This window comes from Chlorocebus sabaeus, chromosome 21, assembly GCF_047675955.1.
Source record: "Chlorocebus sabaeus isolate Y175 chromosome 21, mChlSab1.0.hap1, whole genome shotgun sequence".
Lineage (NCBI taxonomy): Eukaryota > Metazoa > Chordata > Mammalia > Primates > Cercopithecidae > Chlorocebus > Chlorocebus sabaeus.
The window spans coordinates 38,682,629-38,702,158 of record NC_132924.1 but is presented as its reverse complement, the minus strand read 5'-3'; the positions used below and the strand labels follow the sequence as shown (position 1 = coordinate 38,702,158).

The 19,530-nt window shown below is 39.5% G+C and overlaps 1 protein-coding gene across 4 annotated transcripts; it reads left to right on the top strand.

Moving 5' to 3' along the window:
* The first annotated feature begins 734 nt into the window (after positions 1-734).
* On the top strand, positions 735-18,422 carry NUP42 (nucleoporin 42). 4 transcript variants are annotated; one of them, XM_038004738.2, is made up of 8 exons: positions 735-962; positions 3,747-3,975; positions 5,684-5,778; positions 12,763-12,839; positions 13,602-13,688; positions 14,387-14,470; positions 16,872-16,956; positions 17,566-18,422. In XM_038004738.2, the coding sequence occupies exons 1-8, from the start codon at positions 842-844 to the stop codon at positions 18,141-18,143; spliced, it is 1,356 nt and encodes a 451-aa protein (XP_037860666.1). In that variant the 5' UTR covers positions 735-841; the 3' UTR covers positions 18,144-18,422. The 4 variants fall into 4 exon arrangements, with proteins under 4 accessions (XP_037860666.1, XP_007980081.1, XP_037860665.1 ...); XM_007981890.3 differs by lacking the exon at positions 14,387-14,470 and having other exon boundaries at positions 737-962; XM_038004737.2 differs by lacking the exons at positions 735-962; positions 14,387-14,470 and adding an exon at positions 972-1,246.
* Positions 18,423-19,530: the final 1,108 nt, after the last annotated feature.

The window sequence follows — 19,530 nt, the reverse complement described above, 5'->3', positions numbered from 1 at the left end:
GAACTGAATGTAGGGCATGTTTCCTTGGAAACTGCAAAGTTAAGAAAATATAGAATGTTTTCAGAAACTGTTTATATGAATGAAGCTCTACACCTAGGTAGAAATTGAGGCTGCTTCTCTGCGTCAGAGAGACTTAGATCCTCCAGGCAAGGATGGGACGTTTCACTGGTTCTGATATAATTTCAAATAGCAACGTTTATGTGGACTTGAAAGAACAAAGTTTCTCAGTGTGTAGTAAGAATGTACTACTCACTCAAAGGGGTAATACTTTTCCGTTGCAGTATGTCCTAAAAGAAACATTATTTCCTCTTAACGTCACGTCTGGCTTTATTTGACTCTGTTATCCATCCAGATGAAAGGCTGGGCATTTTGTTACTTTCTCAACCCAAGCTAAGTTTTACTGTCTTAGCAAGAACGACTCGGTCTCGCAAATCATAGCTAAGTCTCCTCTCAGGGCCTTGCTGAAGTTGTGCGTTTGCTTGCTCCGCTTTCCCCTCATTTTGGACCTCAAGCATTCCTGTAGTCCGAGGCCCTGCACCGGGGTCAAACGCGGTGACCCCGCGGTGAAGCCTCCGGTCTTCACGTAACCGTTCAAGCATCCCGCCTTCCCAGGACAGACTCAAGCGTCAGAGCGGTCCGCTCTTCTCAAATCTTATTGGCTCAAGTCCACGCGTCTCATGGCACTGGGGGAGTGAGACAGGCGGAAAAACGCCTTCCCCCGGCGCGAGAAGATGACGTCACAGTAGCCCGGCCGGGCGCGGAAGTTGTCTGCGGCTCTCTGCCCAGTAACTGGCATCCACCGGTGCCGACCGAAGACCCATCCGTCGGCAGCGCAGTTGCAATGGCCATTTGTCAATTCTTCCTTCAAGGCCGGTGCCGCTTTGGAGATCGGTGCTGGAACGAACATCCCGGTGCCAGGGGTGCAGGAGGAGGACGGCAGCAACCGCAGCAGCAGTCTTCAGGTGAATCTCCTCTGTATCCTCCGCGGTAACCGAGCCGTGAAGGGCCCGCTGGCGGGGACCGGACGTCCCGCCTGTGTCCCAGTGCTGGTGACCCCAACGTGCCCGCGTCGCGGCCTTGCCGGCCCCACTGGGCCCTGCACAACGTTTTTAAACCGAGGATTTTTATCTACATATTATTCATGTGGTCCGTTTTTATTGAGCTTCAGAGGACCTGGGTTTGGGCCTGGATGCTTTTGCGAAACTGAGTTTTTAAATCGGAATTAACTATCGAAACTACCTTGTAGGTAAATGCCGTAATTGAATATAATTTTTACTAAGTTGTTTTCTCGAGGGTGAGGCTAGCAGCTTGGGTCAGAATCAGGACTTCATTTTGGATAAGTCGTAGACCAATAAAACCGGCCAGGTGCGGTGACTCACGCCTGTAATCCCAGCACTTTGGCAGGCCGAGGCGGGCGGATCACGAGGTGAGGAGTTCGAGACCAGCCTGACCAACATGGTGAAACCCCGTCTCTACTAAAAATACAAAAAAAAAAAAAAAAAAAGCTGGGCGTGATGGCGCGCGCCTGTAATCCCAGCTACTCAGGAGGCTGAGGCAGGAGAATCTCTTGAACCCGGGAGGTGAAGGTGGCAGTGGGCCGAGATCGCGTCACCCAACTCCAGTCTGGGCGACAGAGCGAGACTCTGTCTCAAAAAAGAAAAGAAAGTCTAATAAAACCTATAGAGCCATACCGCAGAAAAAATGCACCTGTTCATACATTTGGGGTGAAATTGGGAAGGTGGGAAGTCCAGTTAACTCTCCGGGAGATGAGGAAAGGGGATGTGGGGGCCTCGTTAATCTAATCCCTGGGCCTAGATCATTGTCAAAGCTTTTTGTCTTAAAGGAAAGGAGAGATTAGACGTGAAACCTTAAAATAACACAAGATGTTAAAGATCGGGTTAATAATTAGGCCCTGTCTCCCTTCCTTCCCCTCCTTTAGGGCTCTTCATCTGATCTTTGTTATGTTATGTTATTTTGAGACAGCGTCTTGCTCTCTCAGGCAGCTCACTGCGACCTCCGCCTCCCAGGCTCAAGCGATTTCCACGCCTCAACCTCCCAAGTAGCTGGGATTACGGGTGTCCGCCACAGGATTTTGCCATGTTGGCCAGACCGGTCTCGAACTTGTGACCTCAGGTGATCCGCCCGCTTCGGTCTTTCAAAGTGCTGGGATTACAGGCGTGAGTGACCGCGGCAGGCTACGTCTAACCTTTAAACCTTGTATTGGTTGATGGTTTCGCGTCTGATCCCACTTAAGGGAAGACAGTCCTTTTATTTCATCCACAATTAATCTAGTGAAATATTTCAAACCAAAAATTAGGACTCAGGTCTGAGGAATGTGAGTGTAAACAAAATTTAGCAGACAAACTTTGTATTTAGCTCCCAGAAACAAATGTTTCTGGAATTATAAGTATGAAGACCAAAAGCAATATTAAAAAAAAAAAAAAAAAAAAAAAAAGGAGGAAGTGAGTTTCTTCAGTTGTATCATACCCCAGTGAAATTTGGAACTTTAGAAGAAGACACCATTAACTCCTACTTGAAGGATCTGGTCTAGCAATCTCCACTTTTGTTGTTGTTGTTGTTATTATTAGGGTAGTTTAGAGTTGCAGGATGAACTTTCACAACTGGGCATGTTTGTCATTCCAACTTTTGATATATTTAATGGCTTATCTCCTAATTCAGTCAGAAACGAGATGAATTACCTTAATCTTGGCCCCAAGTAGGAAGTGATGAGTAAATGAGATTGCTAAAGTGATTTTAAAAAACAAAACCAGTATGTAAAGAGAGGAGATAATCTTTTTGACTCATTTTGATATTTATGAAATATTGGAAAGCTACTTATAGAGGAACTACATGTATTTTGTTCACATGTAAATACCATGTATAATCTCTCTGTGAAAATAGGTGTGTAGGTGCTTGCCCAGAGAAAAGACTGCATCAAATAGACTTAAGCATCTGTCCAAAAATAGCGAGTAGAATCTAATCTTTCATATTCAAGAAACTAATTCAATGTCCGTTTTTCAGCTTTTACTATAATATAGGGCCTGGTGGGGGAGCAAAGAATGATAAAAACACAAGTTTTTATCCTGAAAGAGTTTATGATGTATGATGCATGCCTTCTGTCAACTTAACTATCAAGCAGTTGTTTATTTAATAAGCTTTGTCAGCTGAATTAAGTAAAATATCACTATTTTTCTATATTATTTTCTTCTGAATCTCAAACAGAAATGCAATTGGCCACTATATGATTTGTTGATATTACAACCTAACTACTGTCTGTAAATAAAAAATGAAGAGATTGTCATTTAAAATGAATTTAAATGTAGTGCTTGTTGAATCTTTCTATAATGTCTAGAATTACTAAGATATGAAGATTTTTGAGATTTAAAAGAACAGTTGCTGGGCACAGTAGCTCATGCCTGTAATCCCAGCACTTTGGGAGGCCAAGGTGGCTGGATCGCTTGAGCCCAGGAGTTCGAGACCAGCCCAGGCAATATGGCAAGACCCTGTCTCTACAAAAAGTACAATTAGCCAGACATGGTGGTGTGCAAAAAACGCCTGTGGTCCCAGCTACTCAGGAGGCTGAGGTGGGAGGATTGATTGAGCCTGGGAGGTTGAGGTTACAGTGAGCCAAGATCATGCCACTGTCCTCCACCCTGGGCAACAGAGTGAGACCCTATCTCAATTAAAAAGAAAAAATAAAAAGAAAAGTTGCTAGTAAAATTATTTTGTTTTATTGTTTATTTTAGGTAATAATAGACGTGGATGGAATACCACTAGCCAGAGATACTCCAATGTCATCCAGCCATCCAGTTTCTCCAAATCCACACCATGGGGGGGCAGCAGAGATCAAGAAAAGCCATCTTTCGGTTCTTTTGATTCTGGAGCTTCAACAAACAGGAAAGAAGGCTTTGGATTGTCTGAGAACCCATTTGCTTCACTTAGTCCTGATGAGCAGAAAGATGAAAAGAAACTTCTGTAAGTGAAAACTTTCAGGAAAATTACTATCCATTTGCTTATGTTTTTTCAAAAGCACCTACAATCTTTGTATTTTGTTTTCTCTTTTTTTGTACATCTTTTCGTAATACAATATTTTCTTTAAAAAAAGAAATAATGCATTATTTTTAAATCAGAGTAAGCAAAAAAAAAGAAAAGTCACCCACAATCCTATTACTCATAGATAGCCACTCTTTTGCTATGTATTATCCTAAACTTTATTTCACTTAAAAATATATTATTTTCTATAATAGTAGAGTGCCTTCCTAGGGATAATTATGCTTTTTCACTTTGTGTTGATAACACTATATTGTGAATATCTTTCTAAGATTAGTCCTCCTTAAGTTCATTCTAACTTACAAGTCCTTTACAAAGTGTGATGTAATTTAGAACAACTTGTAAACTTGGAGGTCAGTTATACTATCTCTGTCTCTCTCTCTCTATTTATTTATTTAGAGACGGAGTCTCGCTCTGTTGCCCAGGCTAGAGTGCAGTGGTGCAATCTCAGCTCGCTGCAGCCTCCGCCTTCTGGGCTCAAGCCATTCTCCTGCCTCAGCCTCCCAAGTAGCTGGTATTACAGGTGCCTGACACCACGCCAGCTCATGTTTTGTGTTTTTAGTAGAGATGGGGTTTTACCATGTTGGCCAGGTTGGTCTTGAACTCTTGACCTCAAGTGATCTGCCTGCCTCAGCCTCCCAAAGTGCTGGGATTATAGGCATGAGCCACCATATCCAGTCACATATCTTATTTCTTTCTAAAACTTTTACTTGGATTATCCTATTCAAACTGATCTCATTTGATTTCCCACATTTATTGTGAGGTAGATACACGACATTTCTTGAGAATATTTACGGTAAAATTTATGGCTGGTGTCAAAACAATGCTTGGCTATCTGTAATGTTCCCTCAACTCATGGTGACCAGGATGGAATTTAAATGTAACTGGTTAGTCTTTTACTTCTCCTAATTAAATCAGAACCAATTGTAGATATTTTGAGCCATGTACCATATATAGCCGATTTTTTTTTAAGTAAATGAACAAACAAAACCTTACTTTCTGCATTTGTTACAGTCCTAAATTTAATAGTTTTCTCTGTGATAATTCTCCTTTTATTGGCATAGTCTAAGTAGAAAGAAACTTTAATTTACAGCCGAATCTACCCACAGCATTACCACAGATTAGTTGTATGGATGTGGGTCTGTTTCCCCTGTTGCAAAATCTGAGAATTAGATAAAATGATCTCTGAAGTCCTATAACCCACCTTTAAAATATTATGATTCTGTATCACGTAAGTGGTACTTTGTTCTTCCCAGTTAAATGATTGATGTTTGTGATAATTAACAAAGAAAGATTAAAGTTACTATTTTAGATTTTAATTCCTAAATAACGTATGGTATCTGTGATAGTATTTATGTAAGTATATTGGTTAATGGGTCAGTGTATTGGAAAATCAAACTCATTAACTTCTCTGACATTATAATACCATTTGTAACCATGAAATATAGTTCACACTTCTATAAACTTGTGCTTTAAAGAACACTCTTCAGAAAATATAATGGAAAAGATTTTGAACTATGTGTTTACTAGAATTTAAATTTTCAGTTGTGGAAAACCATTAACGATAAATTTTACCAAGCAGCTAAGAAGATCCTTTACTCTTTTTTGTTTGTTTTTTTTTTCTTTTTTGCAGGGAAGGAATTGTAAAAGATATGGAGGTTTGGGAATCATCAGGGCAGTGGATGTTTTCTGTTTATTCACCAGTGAAAAAGAAACCTAATATTTCAGGTAACTGAAAAATTGTGCATTTAAAAAATATGTTCTAAAACTATTATTTTCTAAAACCAAAAGAATGCCAAATAAAGAAATCAACCACCAACTTAGCTACAACTAGGAGAGTTTGGACATTGTTTAAAGTATTTGAGTATTCTAGCCAAACTTCATAATTTAGAGATTAAGGTTGGAGAATATAGTCTTTTAAGACATGTAGTTCTTGGGAGAAAACATTTAAATAAAGCCCAGGAAGAGACTCTATATTCTTGATTCCCTGTATATACAACTTTGGAACCTCTTAGCTTCCTGTAGTGAATAGAAGAGTCACATCCTACCTGTCATTAAGGCCTTGGCTGCCTGGTTCTGTTCTTTCTTCCCTATGTGTGGAGACCCGTTCTGGAGATAATGTTTAGATGTGAGGAGGCTTAAGGGATAGCAATTTTTTTTTTTTTTTTTTTTTTTTTTTTTTGAGACAGACTTTCACTCTTGTCCCCCAGGCTGGAGTGCAGTGATGCAATCTCGGCTCACTGTGACCTCTGCCTCCCAGGTTCAAGTGATTCTCCTGCCTCAGCCTCCTGAATAGCGGGGATTACAGGTGCCTGCCACACCCGGCTAATTTTTGTATTTTTAGTAGAGACAGGGTTTCGCCATGTTGGCCAGGCTGGTCTCAAACTCCTGACCTCAAGTGATCCACCCGCCATGGCCTCCCAAAGTGCTGGGATTATAGGTGTGAGCCACCACACCTGGCCTGGGACCTGAAATAGCATTTGCTTTAGAATATTCTTCTCTCTCTCTTTTTTTTTTTTTTTTTGGTCCATAGTCCCTAAGCCCTTTCTGGGCTGAAACCTACACCACCAGGCTTTTCCAAGCCCACTCTAGGTGTTCCTGGGCCTCCATCCTTTTGAGGAAACAGTGGGTACCTTGCAGATGGGAGCCCTTGCAATCAATATCGCAGAACCTTGGGATCTTTACTCTGTCTCAGTTCTAGTTGCTCATTTTCTGTGAGCATTTGCATTGCAACGCTTCTTATTTATTTACTTGTCCATTTAACAAATATTTACTGAATTTCTTTTGTGCTAAGTGCTAGGAATATAGTGATAAGCAAGACAGACAAGATCCCTTCCATATGAATCTTACATTCTTGAGGAGTAAGACAGTAAGTGCTGCAAATAAACTAAGATGATTTCAGATAATGATATTTTCTATAGAGAAACAACAAAGTATTAAGCCCTTAATCAGCTTAAGTATTAGTACTTGAGTATTAATCCATTCCAAATTGAACCTAATGCCTGTTGCCCTAAAGCAGTGGTTCTCAAAATGTGGATTCCTGAATACAGTTGCCAGATAAAATACGGGACATCCAGTTATATTTAAATTTCAGATAAACAAACAATATTTTTAATATGTGTACATCCCATGTAATATTTGAGGCACATTATACTAAAAAAAGTATTTATTGTATATCTGAAATTCAAATTTAACTGGGCATCCTGTATTTTTATTTGCTAAATCTGGCAACTTTATCCCTGAGGCCCTTTTAGGAGTTGCCTAAGTTCAAAAATATTTTCTAATAATACGAAGTGATTAATTGCCATTTTTCACTGTGGTGACATTTGTACTTTTGGTGCAAAAGCAATTTGAGTAGAACTACTTGTATCTTAGCATGAATCAAGGCAGAGGCAATAAATTACTAGTAGATGTCACAATAAAAAAAAGTTTAATGCCATTTGAACTTAAGAACTTCCTTTATGAAGACATAAAAATTACTAATTTTGTTAACCCTTGACCCTGAGTACACAGCTTTTTAGTATTCTGTGTGACAAAATGGGGAGCACATACAAAGTGTGTCTGCCCCATGCCCAAGTGTGATGGTTATCTTGTGTGATTGTTCGTGTTGGACTGAGCTAGCCACTTTTTTCAAAGACAATATTTATTTGAAAGGAATGACAACTATGGTTATTTAGAAAAAAACAGTTGATAGTGTTTATTGCCAAAGAAAAAAATTAAAACTTTCATGCAAAAATTGGAATTACGGAAAACGGTTTTGTCATCATGAACATGATGACTTCTCAATACTTAAACTCTCTTCTGATGAAACAGAGGGCAACATTCACAAATGTGAGGGCCACACACAGCAGCTCATGCCTGTCATCCCAGTGCTTTTGGAGGCTGAGGTAGGAGGATGGCTTGAAGCCAGGAGTTTGAGACCCCCCTGGAAAACATAACAAGACCCTGTCTCTACAAAAAATAGAAAAATTAGCCTGAGTATGATGGCATATGCCAAGAGTCTTAGCTACTCTGGAGGCTGAGGTGGGGGGATCACTTGAGTTCAAGAGTTCAAAGTTATGATGAGTTCTGATGGTGCCTCCACACTCCAGCCTGGGTGACAGAGTGAGACCCTGTCTCTTTAAAAAAATTTTTTGGCCGTGCGTGGTGGCTCATGCCTGTAATCCCAGCACTTTGGGAGGCCGAAGTGGGCGGATCATGAGGTCAGGAGATGGAGACCATCCTGGCTAACACAGTGAAACCCTGTCTCTACTAAAAAATACAAAAAATTAGCCAGATGTTGTGGCAGGCACCTGTAGTCCCAGCTACTCGGGAGGCTGAGGCAGGAGAATAGTGTGAACCTGGGAGGCGGAGCTTGCAGTGAGCCGAGATTGTGCCACTGCACTCCAGCCTGGGTGACAGAGCGAGACTGTCTCAAAAAAAAAAAAAAATTTTTTTGTTGTATAATAACATGCCAATGTTTGGAAGTTCTGCATAACTCGGTGAACTGGCATTTTTAAAATGACTTATGTGTGATATTACAAAATTATGCATGGCTGAAAGTCCATTCTACATGCATGATAAACCAGTGGATTTTAATATAATACCACAAAAAGTTCATTAGTATGGCTTGAGTCTGTGTTATAATTAACTTTTAAGAAACTACCACTTGTCAAGTTTTGGTGTAGTATCAAAGAAAAATGTCCACAGTTACTTGAAAAAGCCATTTAAGTCTTCCTCTTCCAATACGTGTCTGTGTGAGTGCCCGTTTTCTGCATACACTTCAGTCAGAACAACATATTGCAACAGAATGAATGCAGAAACATATAAGAATCCAGCAGTCTTCTATTAAGCCAAACATTAAGAGATGTATAAACATAAAACAAGGCTATTAATCTTACTAAATTTTCATTTTTTGTTTTGGAAAATAGCTTTTTCATTTATGTAGATAGGTAATTGGTTTCTTTTAAATAAATTAATACTAAGTTTCTCAGTTTTCATTTCAAATGTGGTAATTATCAATGTAAGTAACCCATGTAAACAAACATTCTTTGGGGTCCTTAATGATTTTTAAGAATGTAAAGGAGTCCTGAGACCAAAAGTTTGCGTACTTCTATCCTTTTGTGGTATTATATTAAAATCCACTGGTTTATCATGCATGTAGAATTAATCCATTGTATTAATAAATTAACTTTTTCTGTGCAGCTATAATAGAATGATACTACTTTTGCCCCATTTTACGAGACTTGAGAAAATTGTCACTCAGATTGTTTTCTGTGTTCTGTGGTTCAGATGAGGAATTCTGGTTGAGCTTGGCTGGAAGGAATAGGAGGCAATTAGGGGAACAATGTTCCTTTAGATAGAGTGGTTATCTATTCCTGGGAGGCAGTATTGGGAATGAGTCCTGCATAAAGAGAGGGTATCAGTTACGGGAAGATTTGGGGAAAACATTCCTGGCAGTAGGACTAGCTATTGCAAAGGCCCTGAGGTAAGAACAAGGTTGGCAGTGTTTACAGACTAGTGAGGCCTGAATTATTGGAGGAGAGTAAACAAGGGAAAGTAATATGACAGTAAGGCCAGAGAGATAGCCAGGGGCCAGATCATGTTGGGCCTAATTGCACTGGGCAGGCAGCCATGAAGAACTTTAAGCAAAAGAGGGACGTGATCTGATTAGGAAAAGCTAACTCAACATGCTGTGTGAGGGGGGATAAAAAAGGTCTGTTGGGAGCAGAGGCAAAAGTAGAGATAGGGAGACAGAAGACGTTGCTGCTTGTGACTAGAGTTCATAGCAGTGAAGACAGAATTGGTCATATTTGGGTTCTGTTGGAGCTTGAACTGGCAGGATACTGATTAATTAGATATAGGGAAAGAGAAATCCAAGGTGATTCCTAGGGTTTTTTGGCTTGAGGCGTCAGTAAAGATGGGGAAGACAAGTCATTAGAAGGAATCCAGGGTTCTGCTTTGAACATTTAGTCTTTATTCTGAAGCAGGTGTCCTTCGAGTTAATAATAACTGGGTTACAAGGAATTCTTTGTAGAAAATATCTTGAACATTTTTTGCCTTTCTTAATAAGTTTGCCCAATTATAAAGTTACAGTTTTTGGACCAGATGTGGTGGCTCATGCTTGTAATCCTAGCACTTTGGGAGGCTGAGGCAGGTGGATCACTTGAGCCCAAGAGTTTGAGACCAACCTGGGCAACAGCGAAACCCTGTCTCTACCAGGGTGTGGTAGCACATTCCTATAGTCCCAGCTACCCAGGAGGCTGAGATGGGAGGATCACTTGAGCCCAGGAAGTTAAGGCAGCAATGAGCCACTGCACTCCAGCCTGAGTGACAGGAATGAGACTCTGTCTCAAAAATAAAAAAAAAACAGGTTACAGCTTTTGCTTTAGAAAACTTGGAAAGTACAGAAATATATAAATAAAATAAAAATAACCTGTTATCACAGAGATAACTACTACATTTTAGTATATTTCTTTCAAAACATACACACACAAACATATTTCTTGTTTATGTATACAATTGACCCTTGAACAACATAGAGTTTAGGGGCACTGATCCTCTGTGCAGTCAAAAATCCACATATAAGCTTTGATTCCCCAAAAGCTTAACTACTAATAACCTACTGTAAGAGAAAAGAAAATGTTAAGAAAATCATAAGGAGTCAGGCGCGGTGGCTCACGCCTGTAATCCCAGCACTTTGGGAGGCCGAGGTGGGCGGATCACAAGGTCAGGAGTTTGAGACCAGCCTCGCCAATGTGGTGAAACCCCATCTCTACTAAAGATACAAAAACAATTAGCCGGGTTTGGTGGTGTATGCCTATAATCCCAGCTACTGGGGAGGCCGCGGCAGGAGAATTGCCTGAACCTGGGAGGCAGAGGTTGCAGTAAACCGAGATCACGCCACTGCACTCCAGCTTGGGCAACAGAGCAAGACTTCGTCTCAAAAAAAAAAAAAAATAGAAAATCATAAGGAAAAGAAAACATATTCTTCACATAGTGGAAGTGGATCATCATAAAAGTCTTCATCCTTGTTGTCTTTAAGTTGAGTAGCAGAGGGATAGGTGGGTTTGGTCTTGCTGTCTCAGGAGTGGCAGAGGCAGAAGAAAATCCCTGTACAAGTGGGCCCTGTACAGCTTGTGTACAGTTGACTCTTGAGCAGAACTGCAAGGGTCCACTTGTACAGGGATGTACAAGTTGTTCTATGTGTGTATATATGTATACCTATACATATATACATATACATATATATAATTAGGATCGTAATCTAGTTTTTCTTTGTTTTGTTTTGTTTTTTTGAGATAGAGTTTCACTCTTATTGCCCAGGCTGGAGTGCAGTGGTGCAATCTCAGCTCACTACAGCCTCTGCCTTCTGGGTTCAAGTGATTCTCCAGCCTCAGTCTCCTGAGTCGCTCAGATTATAGGCTTGCCAACACGCCTAACTAATTTTTGTATTTTTAGTAGAAACAGGGTTTCACCATGTTGGCCAGACTGGTCTTGAGCTCCTGGCCTCAGGTGATCCACCAGCCTTGGTCTCCCAAAGTGCTGGGACTACAGGCATGAGCCACCGTGCCCAGCTGTAATCTAGTTTTATTTATTTATTTATTTTTGAGGCAGAGTCTCGCTTTGTCACCCAGGCTGGTGTGCAGTGGCGCAATCTCAGCTGACTGCCACCTCTGCCTCCCAGGTTCAAACAATTCTCCTGCCTCAGCCTCCCGAGTAGCTGGGATTACAGGCGCATACCACCATGCCCGGCTAATGTTTTGTATTTTTAGTAGAGACGGGGTTTCACCATGTTAGCCAGGATGGTCTCGATCTCCTGACCTCGTGATCCATCTGCCTCTGCCTCCCAAAGTGCTAGGACTACAGGTGTGAGCTACCGCGCCTGGCCCTAGTTTTATATTCTAATTTTTGCTTTCAGTTTGTTTCTGGTACTAAAAATATTAGAATGAGCACCCCTATACATAGTGACCTTTGTTTACATATATAACTATTTCCCAAGGTTAAATCCTATAAATTGTAAGTCACAGGATATGAATGTTTTTCAGGCTTGTGATGCTTATTAATAATTATCCCTCTCAGAAAACTTGTACCATTTTAATTCCCTTAACAGTAATTTAGGAAATGATACATTTCACCACATTTGGAACAACAGTAAATACCAGCTTTTAAAATTTCTGCCAGTCTGATAAGTAAAGCATTTTATCTATATTTTAAGTTGCATTTAACTTTCATTTATTTACTATTTGATTTTTTTGTGTGTGAATTGCCTGTTCATTATCTTTGCCCAAATTCATTTACTTTTCTCATTTATTTGTAAGAGCTATTTATACATTAGGGCATTAGTTCTTCTCTTGTCATACATGTTAAAATTGCAATTTTCCTAGTGTACAATTTGCCTTATAATTTTGCTTAGTATAGTTTCTGGCAGATTTTTTTAAATATAAGTTTGAATATAAGTGTAGTCAAATCTTTCTCTTGTGTTTGTTGTTCATTCTACCCCACCTATCTTTAGAAAATTCTTCCCCATTTAAAGATCAAAATAACCAACTATATTTTACTGTAATTTTACACTTTATTAAACATTAAGTAGAGTGTAGGCTTTAAGTTTCTTCCTTATGATTATGAAAATTTTCTAATCAACATTAGATATTTTCTTGTTTAGCACCTGTAGCTTTACTATCAAAATTATTGGCATTTATTTTAAAGATTCCAATTGATTCCTCACTTCAGGTTTTACAGACATTTCACCAGAGGAATTGAGACTTGAATACCATAACTTCTTAACCAGCAATAACTTACAGAGTTATGTAAGTTTGTTTCCTATTAATCTACTGCAATAACAGATGAGCTGTTAATTACTGCTTTCTTTATTGTGGCTTGTATTTTGGCAAAACCGATGAGGTCTATGATCTTTTTTCAGGAGAAGGCTATTTTTCTTTTCTCTATTATTTTCATTGAAATTGGTTGGTTATTAAAATGATAGTATATTTTTACTTTAATAATTAGGAATATTACTATTTTTATTACAAATTACCTAACAGTCAGTCCCAGAAATGAAACCATTTTATCATTTGACAGATATTTATTGAACATCTGTTAGGTACAGATCCAGTGATGAATGCTAGAAAAACAAAGTTAAATAAGATACAGTCTGTAATACAGATTAACATCTTCATATATCAGATATCAAAAAAAAATTAAAATCTTGACAATAAGTTGAGTACCTGAAGGAAGCAGTTTAAATGCTGTATTTTTCTGTTTCTACAGTCATGATCATGCATTTCAACTAGTACATGTGTTCACCTCCCATCCAAATATAACTAACTAAGTGCTGCCAGATGCTTGTGATATTAACCAGATGATACAAGGAGTTGAACAGGGAGAGGGAACTGGAGCTGGAATATCTTTGACAAACAGGCCAAGTCAATGCAAATTTTGCAAGTTATGGGCCATAAAACTGTTACATAAACCTTTCGTGATTTTGGCAAAGAAATATGTGAAGTTTTTATTGAAGAAACTAACTTAAACATACAATATTGAACTGTTATTTTTCTGTCTTCCCTTTTCAGCTAAATTCTGTCCAACATTTAATAAATCAATGGAGAAACAGGGTAAATGAACTGAAAAGTCTAAATATATCAAGTAAAGTAGCTTTGGTGAGTATGGGAGAGTTTTCTTGAGGGAAGTGTCTTACCCATTGCTTTTTTGAAGAGAATATTTTACTTTAGATTTGGAAAGCAAAACAAAAATTTTCTGTCAAGAATTGATACACACATTCCCAAAATAGCATCACTTAAGAGTCAAGGTCTTGAAATAGTTTTCTCTGTGTTCCTTGGTCAGAAAAGCAGAAATAGTTATGCCTTTTTTTTTTTTTTTTTTGAGACGGAGTCTGGCTCTGTGGCCCAGGCTGGAGTGCAGTGGCGCGATCTCGGCCATTCTCCCGGGTTCACGCCATTCTCCTGCCTCAGCCTCCCGAGTAGCTGGGACTACAGGCGCCCACCACCACGCCCGGCTACTTTTTTGTATTTTTTAGTAGAGACGGGATTTCATCGTGTTAGCCAGTATGGTCTCGATCTCCTGACCTCGTGATGTGCCCACCTCGGCCTCCCAAAGTGCTGGGATTACAGGCATGAGCCACTGCACCCGGCCAGTTATGCTTTTAAAAGCTTTTTAGGGTAAAGTTGTTAACTTTGGTAGTGCTAGTTTTGAATATGGCAAACTTATATAAATTCAAGTATTTAAAGTTATCTGTATGTAAAAAGAAATTACTTTGAACAATTATATGAATGCACATTTAGAATGTAATGTATCATTTTGCGACTGAAGAACACAGTATGTTCCTTGTCTTAAACAGAAATGCCTTTGGAAGATATATACCCACCTGTCTCCAAAGATCTATGGTCCTGACTGTAGCAAGTTCATTATCCTTATAAATAAAGTTATGATGTTTCTACACCCATTAAAAAGTTCTTAAAAATTTTATTTTAAAATAAGATATTCACATTTATAATTTTAATATTTCCAATTTCTCAGATGGTTTCTACTCTGTATAAAGGATGTGAGAGTACTGTGTCCGTACACTTAGTGAATGGTTGACAGTCCCAACACCCCTCCCCTTTCTTAAATATGTGCTTCCTGAATAACTAGACTCTTGCGCAAGCTAATTTCTTTGACCTTTTAGTTGTTGTAATGCTATTTGAATTTAGTAGGACCTCTTGGAAGTAGTCTGTCCTTGTGTGGGAGGTGGCCCACCATCACCATGGATGAGAGCTGATGGAGAAAGGATAACTGAGTCCAAAGAACTGTGGAACTTCCCTCAGGGCTGGAAGGTCCCTGCTCTTTGCTAGCTGCCCAGGGCCCCCCCATAGGTGAGGATGTGGGACAACCCACCCATAGCTGACTTAACATGTATCAGTAGTTCATGCCTTCTTTATGCTGAAGTGTACCCATTGCATTGTATGGATATATTATAATTTATCATCTGCCTGTTAATGAATATTACACTAAGGAAGAGAAGCCAGACCAAAAAACAAAACCAATAGTGTAGACCATGTGATGCCATTTGTATGAAACTCTGGAAAAGACAAGTCTCATTTGTAGTGATAGAAAGCAGATAGAGTGGTTGCCGGGGACGAGGAGTTGAGAGGGAGTTGACTGGAAAGGGACACAAAAGAACTTTCAGGGAACAAAAATGTTTTGAATCTCGATTGTGGTGGTTGCAAGTTTGTTAGAATTCATTGAAATATATACAAAAAATGGATGCATTTTATTGTATTAGACTATACCTCAAAAAAAGTTGATTCTTTAAAGAATGCTCTTGAGGGCTGGGCGCGGTGGCTGACGCCTGTAATCCCAGCACTTTGGGAGGCCGAGGCAGGCGGATTATGAGGTCAGGAGTTTAAGACCAGCCTGACCAACGTGGTGAAACCCGGTCTCTACTAAAAATACAAAAATTAGCCAGGCATGGTAGCACACGCCTGTAATCTTAGCTACTCAGGAGGCTGAGGCAGGAGAATCACTTGAACCCAGGAGGTGGAGGTTTCAGTCTCAAAAAAAAAAAAAATTTTTGTGTGTGTGTTTTTTTTTTTTTTTGAGATAGAGTCTCGTTCTGTCGCCCAGGCTGGAGTGCAGTGGCACGATCTCGGCTCACTGCAAGCTCTGCCTCCGGGGTTCATGCCATTCTCCAGCCTCAACCTCCCGAGTAGCTGGGACTACAGGCACCTGCCACCATGCCCGGCTAATTTTTTTGTATTTTTAGTAGAGACGGGGTTTCACTGTGTTAGCCAGGATGTTCTCAATCTCCTGATGTCATGATCCGCCCGCCTCAGCCTCCCAAAGTGCTGGGATTACAGGTGTGAGCCACTGCACCTGCCAGAGAATGCTTTTGAGGCTTCCAAGTGAAAGAAATCACTTATGTTTGCTTTGGATGATTAAGAAAGTCTTCTTGGAAGGAAGGAGCAAGTACACAGTTCCTTGAGGATTAAGATTTCAGTAAGCAGAGATGAAAGACATTTCTAGAGCACAGAATAGCAAGAACATAAAGTACTTTCAGGGAATGGGAAATGTTTAATGGATATTTGGTCATAAGCTTTTAATTATATAATAGTGGATCTACTTCATTTCGAGTATTGAAGTTGACTGGGTATTCTATAAAGGTCCTTTTTACCTAATATCTAGATTTCTCTATAAATGCAGATCTAACCTTATAGACACTGAAAAAAATTTAAAAATCTTTTTCTCATTATAATATCTGCTCATTGTAGGAATTTAGAAAGTATAAAAAAGCATAAATAAAATTTAAATCAACCATAATTCATCAGCCAGAGACAATCACTGTTAACTTACTAATGTACATTTTTTATGCATATTCATATTATTAGTTGTGATTATACTGTTTATACAGTATTAGATCTTATCCTTTTCAACATCATATTATGGGCATTTTCCATGTTAAGCATTTAACTTTGCCTTTTTTAATGCACTTTTTTCTTCTCTTTTCTGTTCTTTTTTTGAGTCAGAGTCTTACTTTGTCACCCAGGCTTTCCCAGGCTCAAGTGATCCTCCCACCTCAGGTTCCCAAATAGCTGGGATCACTGGCTAATTTTTTGTAGAGATGGGGGTCTCACTGTGTTGCTGAGGCTCATCCCAGACTCATAGGCTCAAGCCCTTCACCATCTCAGCCTCCGAAAGTGCTAGGATTACAGGTGTGAGCCACCACACCCAGCATTTAATGCCCATTTTAAAAAATTGAATTTGTCCATAAAATGTATAGAAAAGACACTGGAGCATTATTCATCAAGCACTTTATTATTTGCACACTTTTTTTTTTTTTTTCCCAGCTCTCTGATGTAAAGGATGGTATAAATCAAGCAGCACCTGCATTTGGATTTGGCAGTAGTCAAGCAGCAACATTTGTGTCGCCAGGTAAGTGATAAAGTAATACAGGACTTAACTGATGTAGAAAAATTAGATTTTATAGGTTTCAAATTATAAGCCTGAATCACCATTTTAAATTACCTTCATAAATTCTACAACCTTCCATCATAGAACCTCAAAGCATTTGGCTCATTAGACATTTGTGAAAGGGAGGCCAGATTGGGCATGTTGTTTGAAAGACACTTAAGCTTTAGAAGTCCATTTTAGGAATGGTTTTTCAGGAGTTTCGTAGAAGTACATAGCTATGATAGCAGCACCTTTGAGAACTTTCTTGTCACTGTGTTTAACAGCATAGCATTGTCTTCAGGTGGCAGCTCTGGTGAGGTAAGTAGAAACCAAAGTGAAAGTCTATTCTCTAGTCCCTGTGGTTTCTCCTTGGGTGAAGGTCAATCAAGGTGAAAATGGGATTGTTAGCAGAAAAGGCAGGAAGCAGGCTTTAGTGGGTAGTTCTAGCCTCTCATTTTTACTTATCTCATCCTTCCAGTAAGCTTCTCAATACTGAAACATGACATAAATAAGAAAGAAAGACAGGGGAAGGAAATAATGGTGACATTTTTCTGACTATAAAAATTTTTTTTTCTGCTTTGTTTTTTGTAGGCTTTCCAGTCAATAACAGCAGCAGTGATAATGCTCAGAACTTTAGTTTTAAAACAAACTCTGGATTTGCTGCTGCCTCTTCTGGAAGCCCTGCTGGTTTTGGGAGTTCCCCAGCATTTGGAGCTGCAGCCTCTACCAGTTCAGCTATCTCTACTTCTGCTCCAGCTTTTGGATTTGGGAAACCTGAAGTTACATCGGCTGCATCATTTTCATTCAAAAGCCCTGCAGCTTCCAGCTTTGGATCACCTGGATTTTCAGGACTTCCAACTTCCTTGGCAACAGGTTCTGTTAGAGCTCCAGTGGCCCCAGCCTTTGGAGGTGGCAGTTCTGTGGCTGGTTTTGGTAGTCCGGGCTCACATTCTCACACTGCTTTTTCTAAGCCATCCAGTGACACTTTTGGAAATAGCAGCATATCCACTTCTCTCTCAGCCTCAAGCAGCATCTTTGCAACAGATAATGTGTTATTCACACCCAGAGATAAACTAACAGTAGAAGAACTGGAACAATTTCAATCCAAGAAATTTACTCTGGGAAAAATTCCATTAAAGCCTCCACCTCTGGAACTTCTAAATATTTAAAAGGGCAATTTTAAATACAAAAAAGAATGATGTTTGAAATTGTTTTGAGTGATTCATATAGAGGTGCATATATGCATACATGTATTATTCATAAGGAATATAAGCTTCCATTAATAGTGATTTTAAATTTTATTTTTTTCTTAAGTCTAAATATTTAAGTAAAAAGTAACAAAAAACTCAGCAAGCAAGGGAATTTTTTTGTACTGTAATTTTGAATGGAACCGAAAAATTGTGCATGAATAAAGTACTTTTCTCATGCCACACCACTTTACTATCTCACCATTTAAAGTTTTAAACTTTTTTTTTAGGAAGGAGATAATTTCTGGAACTATTAGGGGGAATATGCTCAAATATTTAGCCTACTGTTGGAATAAACATTAATAGCATGACTTCATGTTCAAGATTCTCTCAAAAAGATAAATCACAGTTTGTAAAGAGTGACAAGCTTTTATTTTTAGAACCATAGGGGCATTTCCCCCCCATTAGTTTGAGACTGCCTCTCAACTTTGGCAGTCTCATGGACCACCATTTGAGTTTTCTTCAACAATCTTAGGCTGCTTTTTATTTTGGCCTTACTTTTATAGAATTCTATTTATTCATCACATTAGTCTGTCAAATGGATGAGTTGTAAGAGAAACAAATTGTGATCTCATGTGAGTAAATAATATGTGTAGTGGGGTCAGGATTTACCAGTTTCTGTTTCTAGATCTTCTTAGGCATGGCCAGGTATGGTAGCTCACACCGGTAATCCCAGCACTTTGGGAGGCTGAGGCGGGCAGATAGATCACTTGAGGTAAGGAGAGTTCGAGACCACCCTGGCCAATATGATGAAACCCTATCTCTACTAAAAATACAAAAAATAAGCTGGGCATGGTGGTGGGCACCTGTAATCCCAGCTACTGGGGTGGCTTGAACCCGGGAGGCAGAGGTTGCAGTGAGCTGAGATCACGCCACTGCACTCCAGCCTGGGTGACAGAGCCATACTCCGTCCCCTCTCCCCCCAACCCAAAAAAAAAGAATTATCGTGCGTGTTTGGATCTCCCTGTGTCCTCAGATTGAGGGAGTAAGATTTGTATCTTACGTATGGATGATCCAAGAAACTAAAGGCCTGTCACGAGTTGAAGCAGGTATATCAGAGTTCTGTGCTTTCTCAGGCCTCAAAAATTACATAGCTAGCACTGCCAAAGCAGTTACTAACACGGGTCTGGCATTGAGCTGATTTTTCTAAGTGAATATAAAACCTTACATAATAAAATATATGCACTCCAAATGATTTTAACATATGCAAAGATTCAGTCCTCAAAAGACCCGCATTCTCCATTACGCTTTGTTGTTGTTGTTGTTGTTGAGACAGTCTCGCTCTGTCGCCCAGCTGGAGCGCAATGGC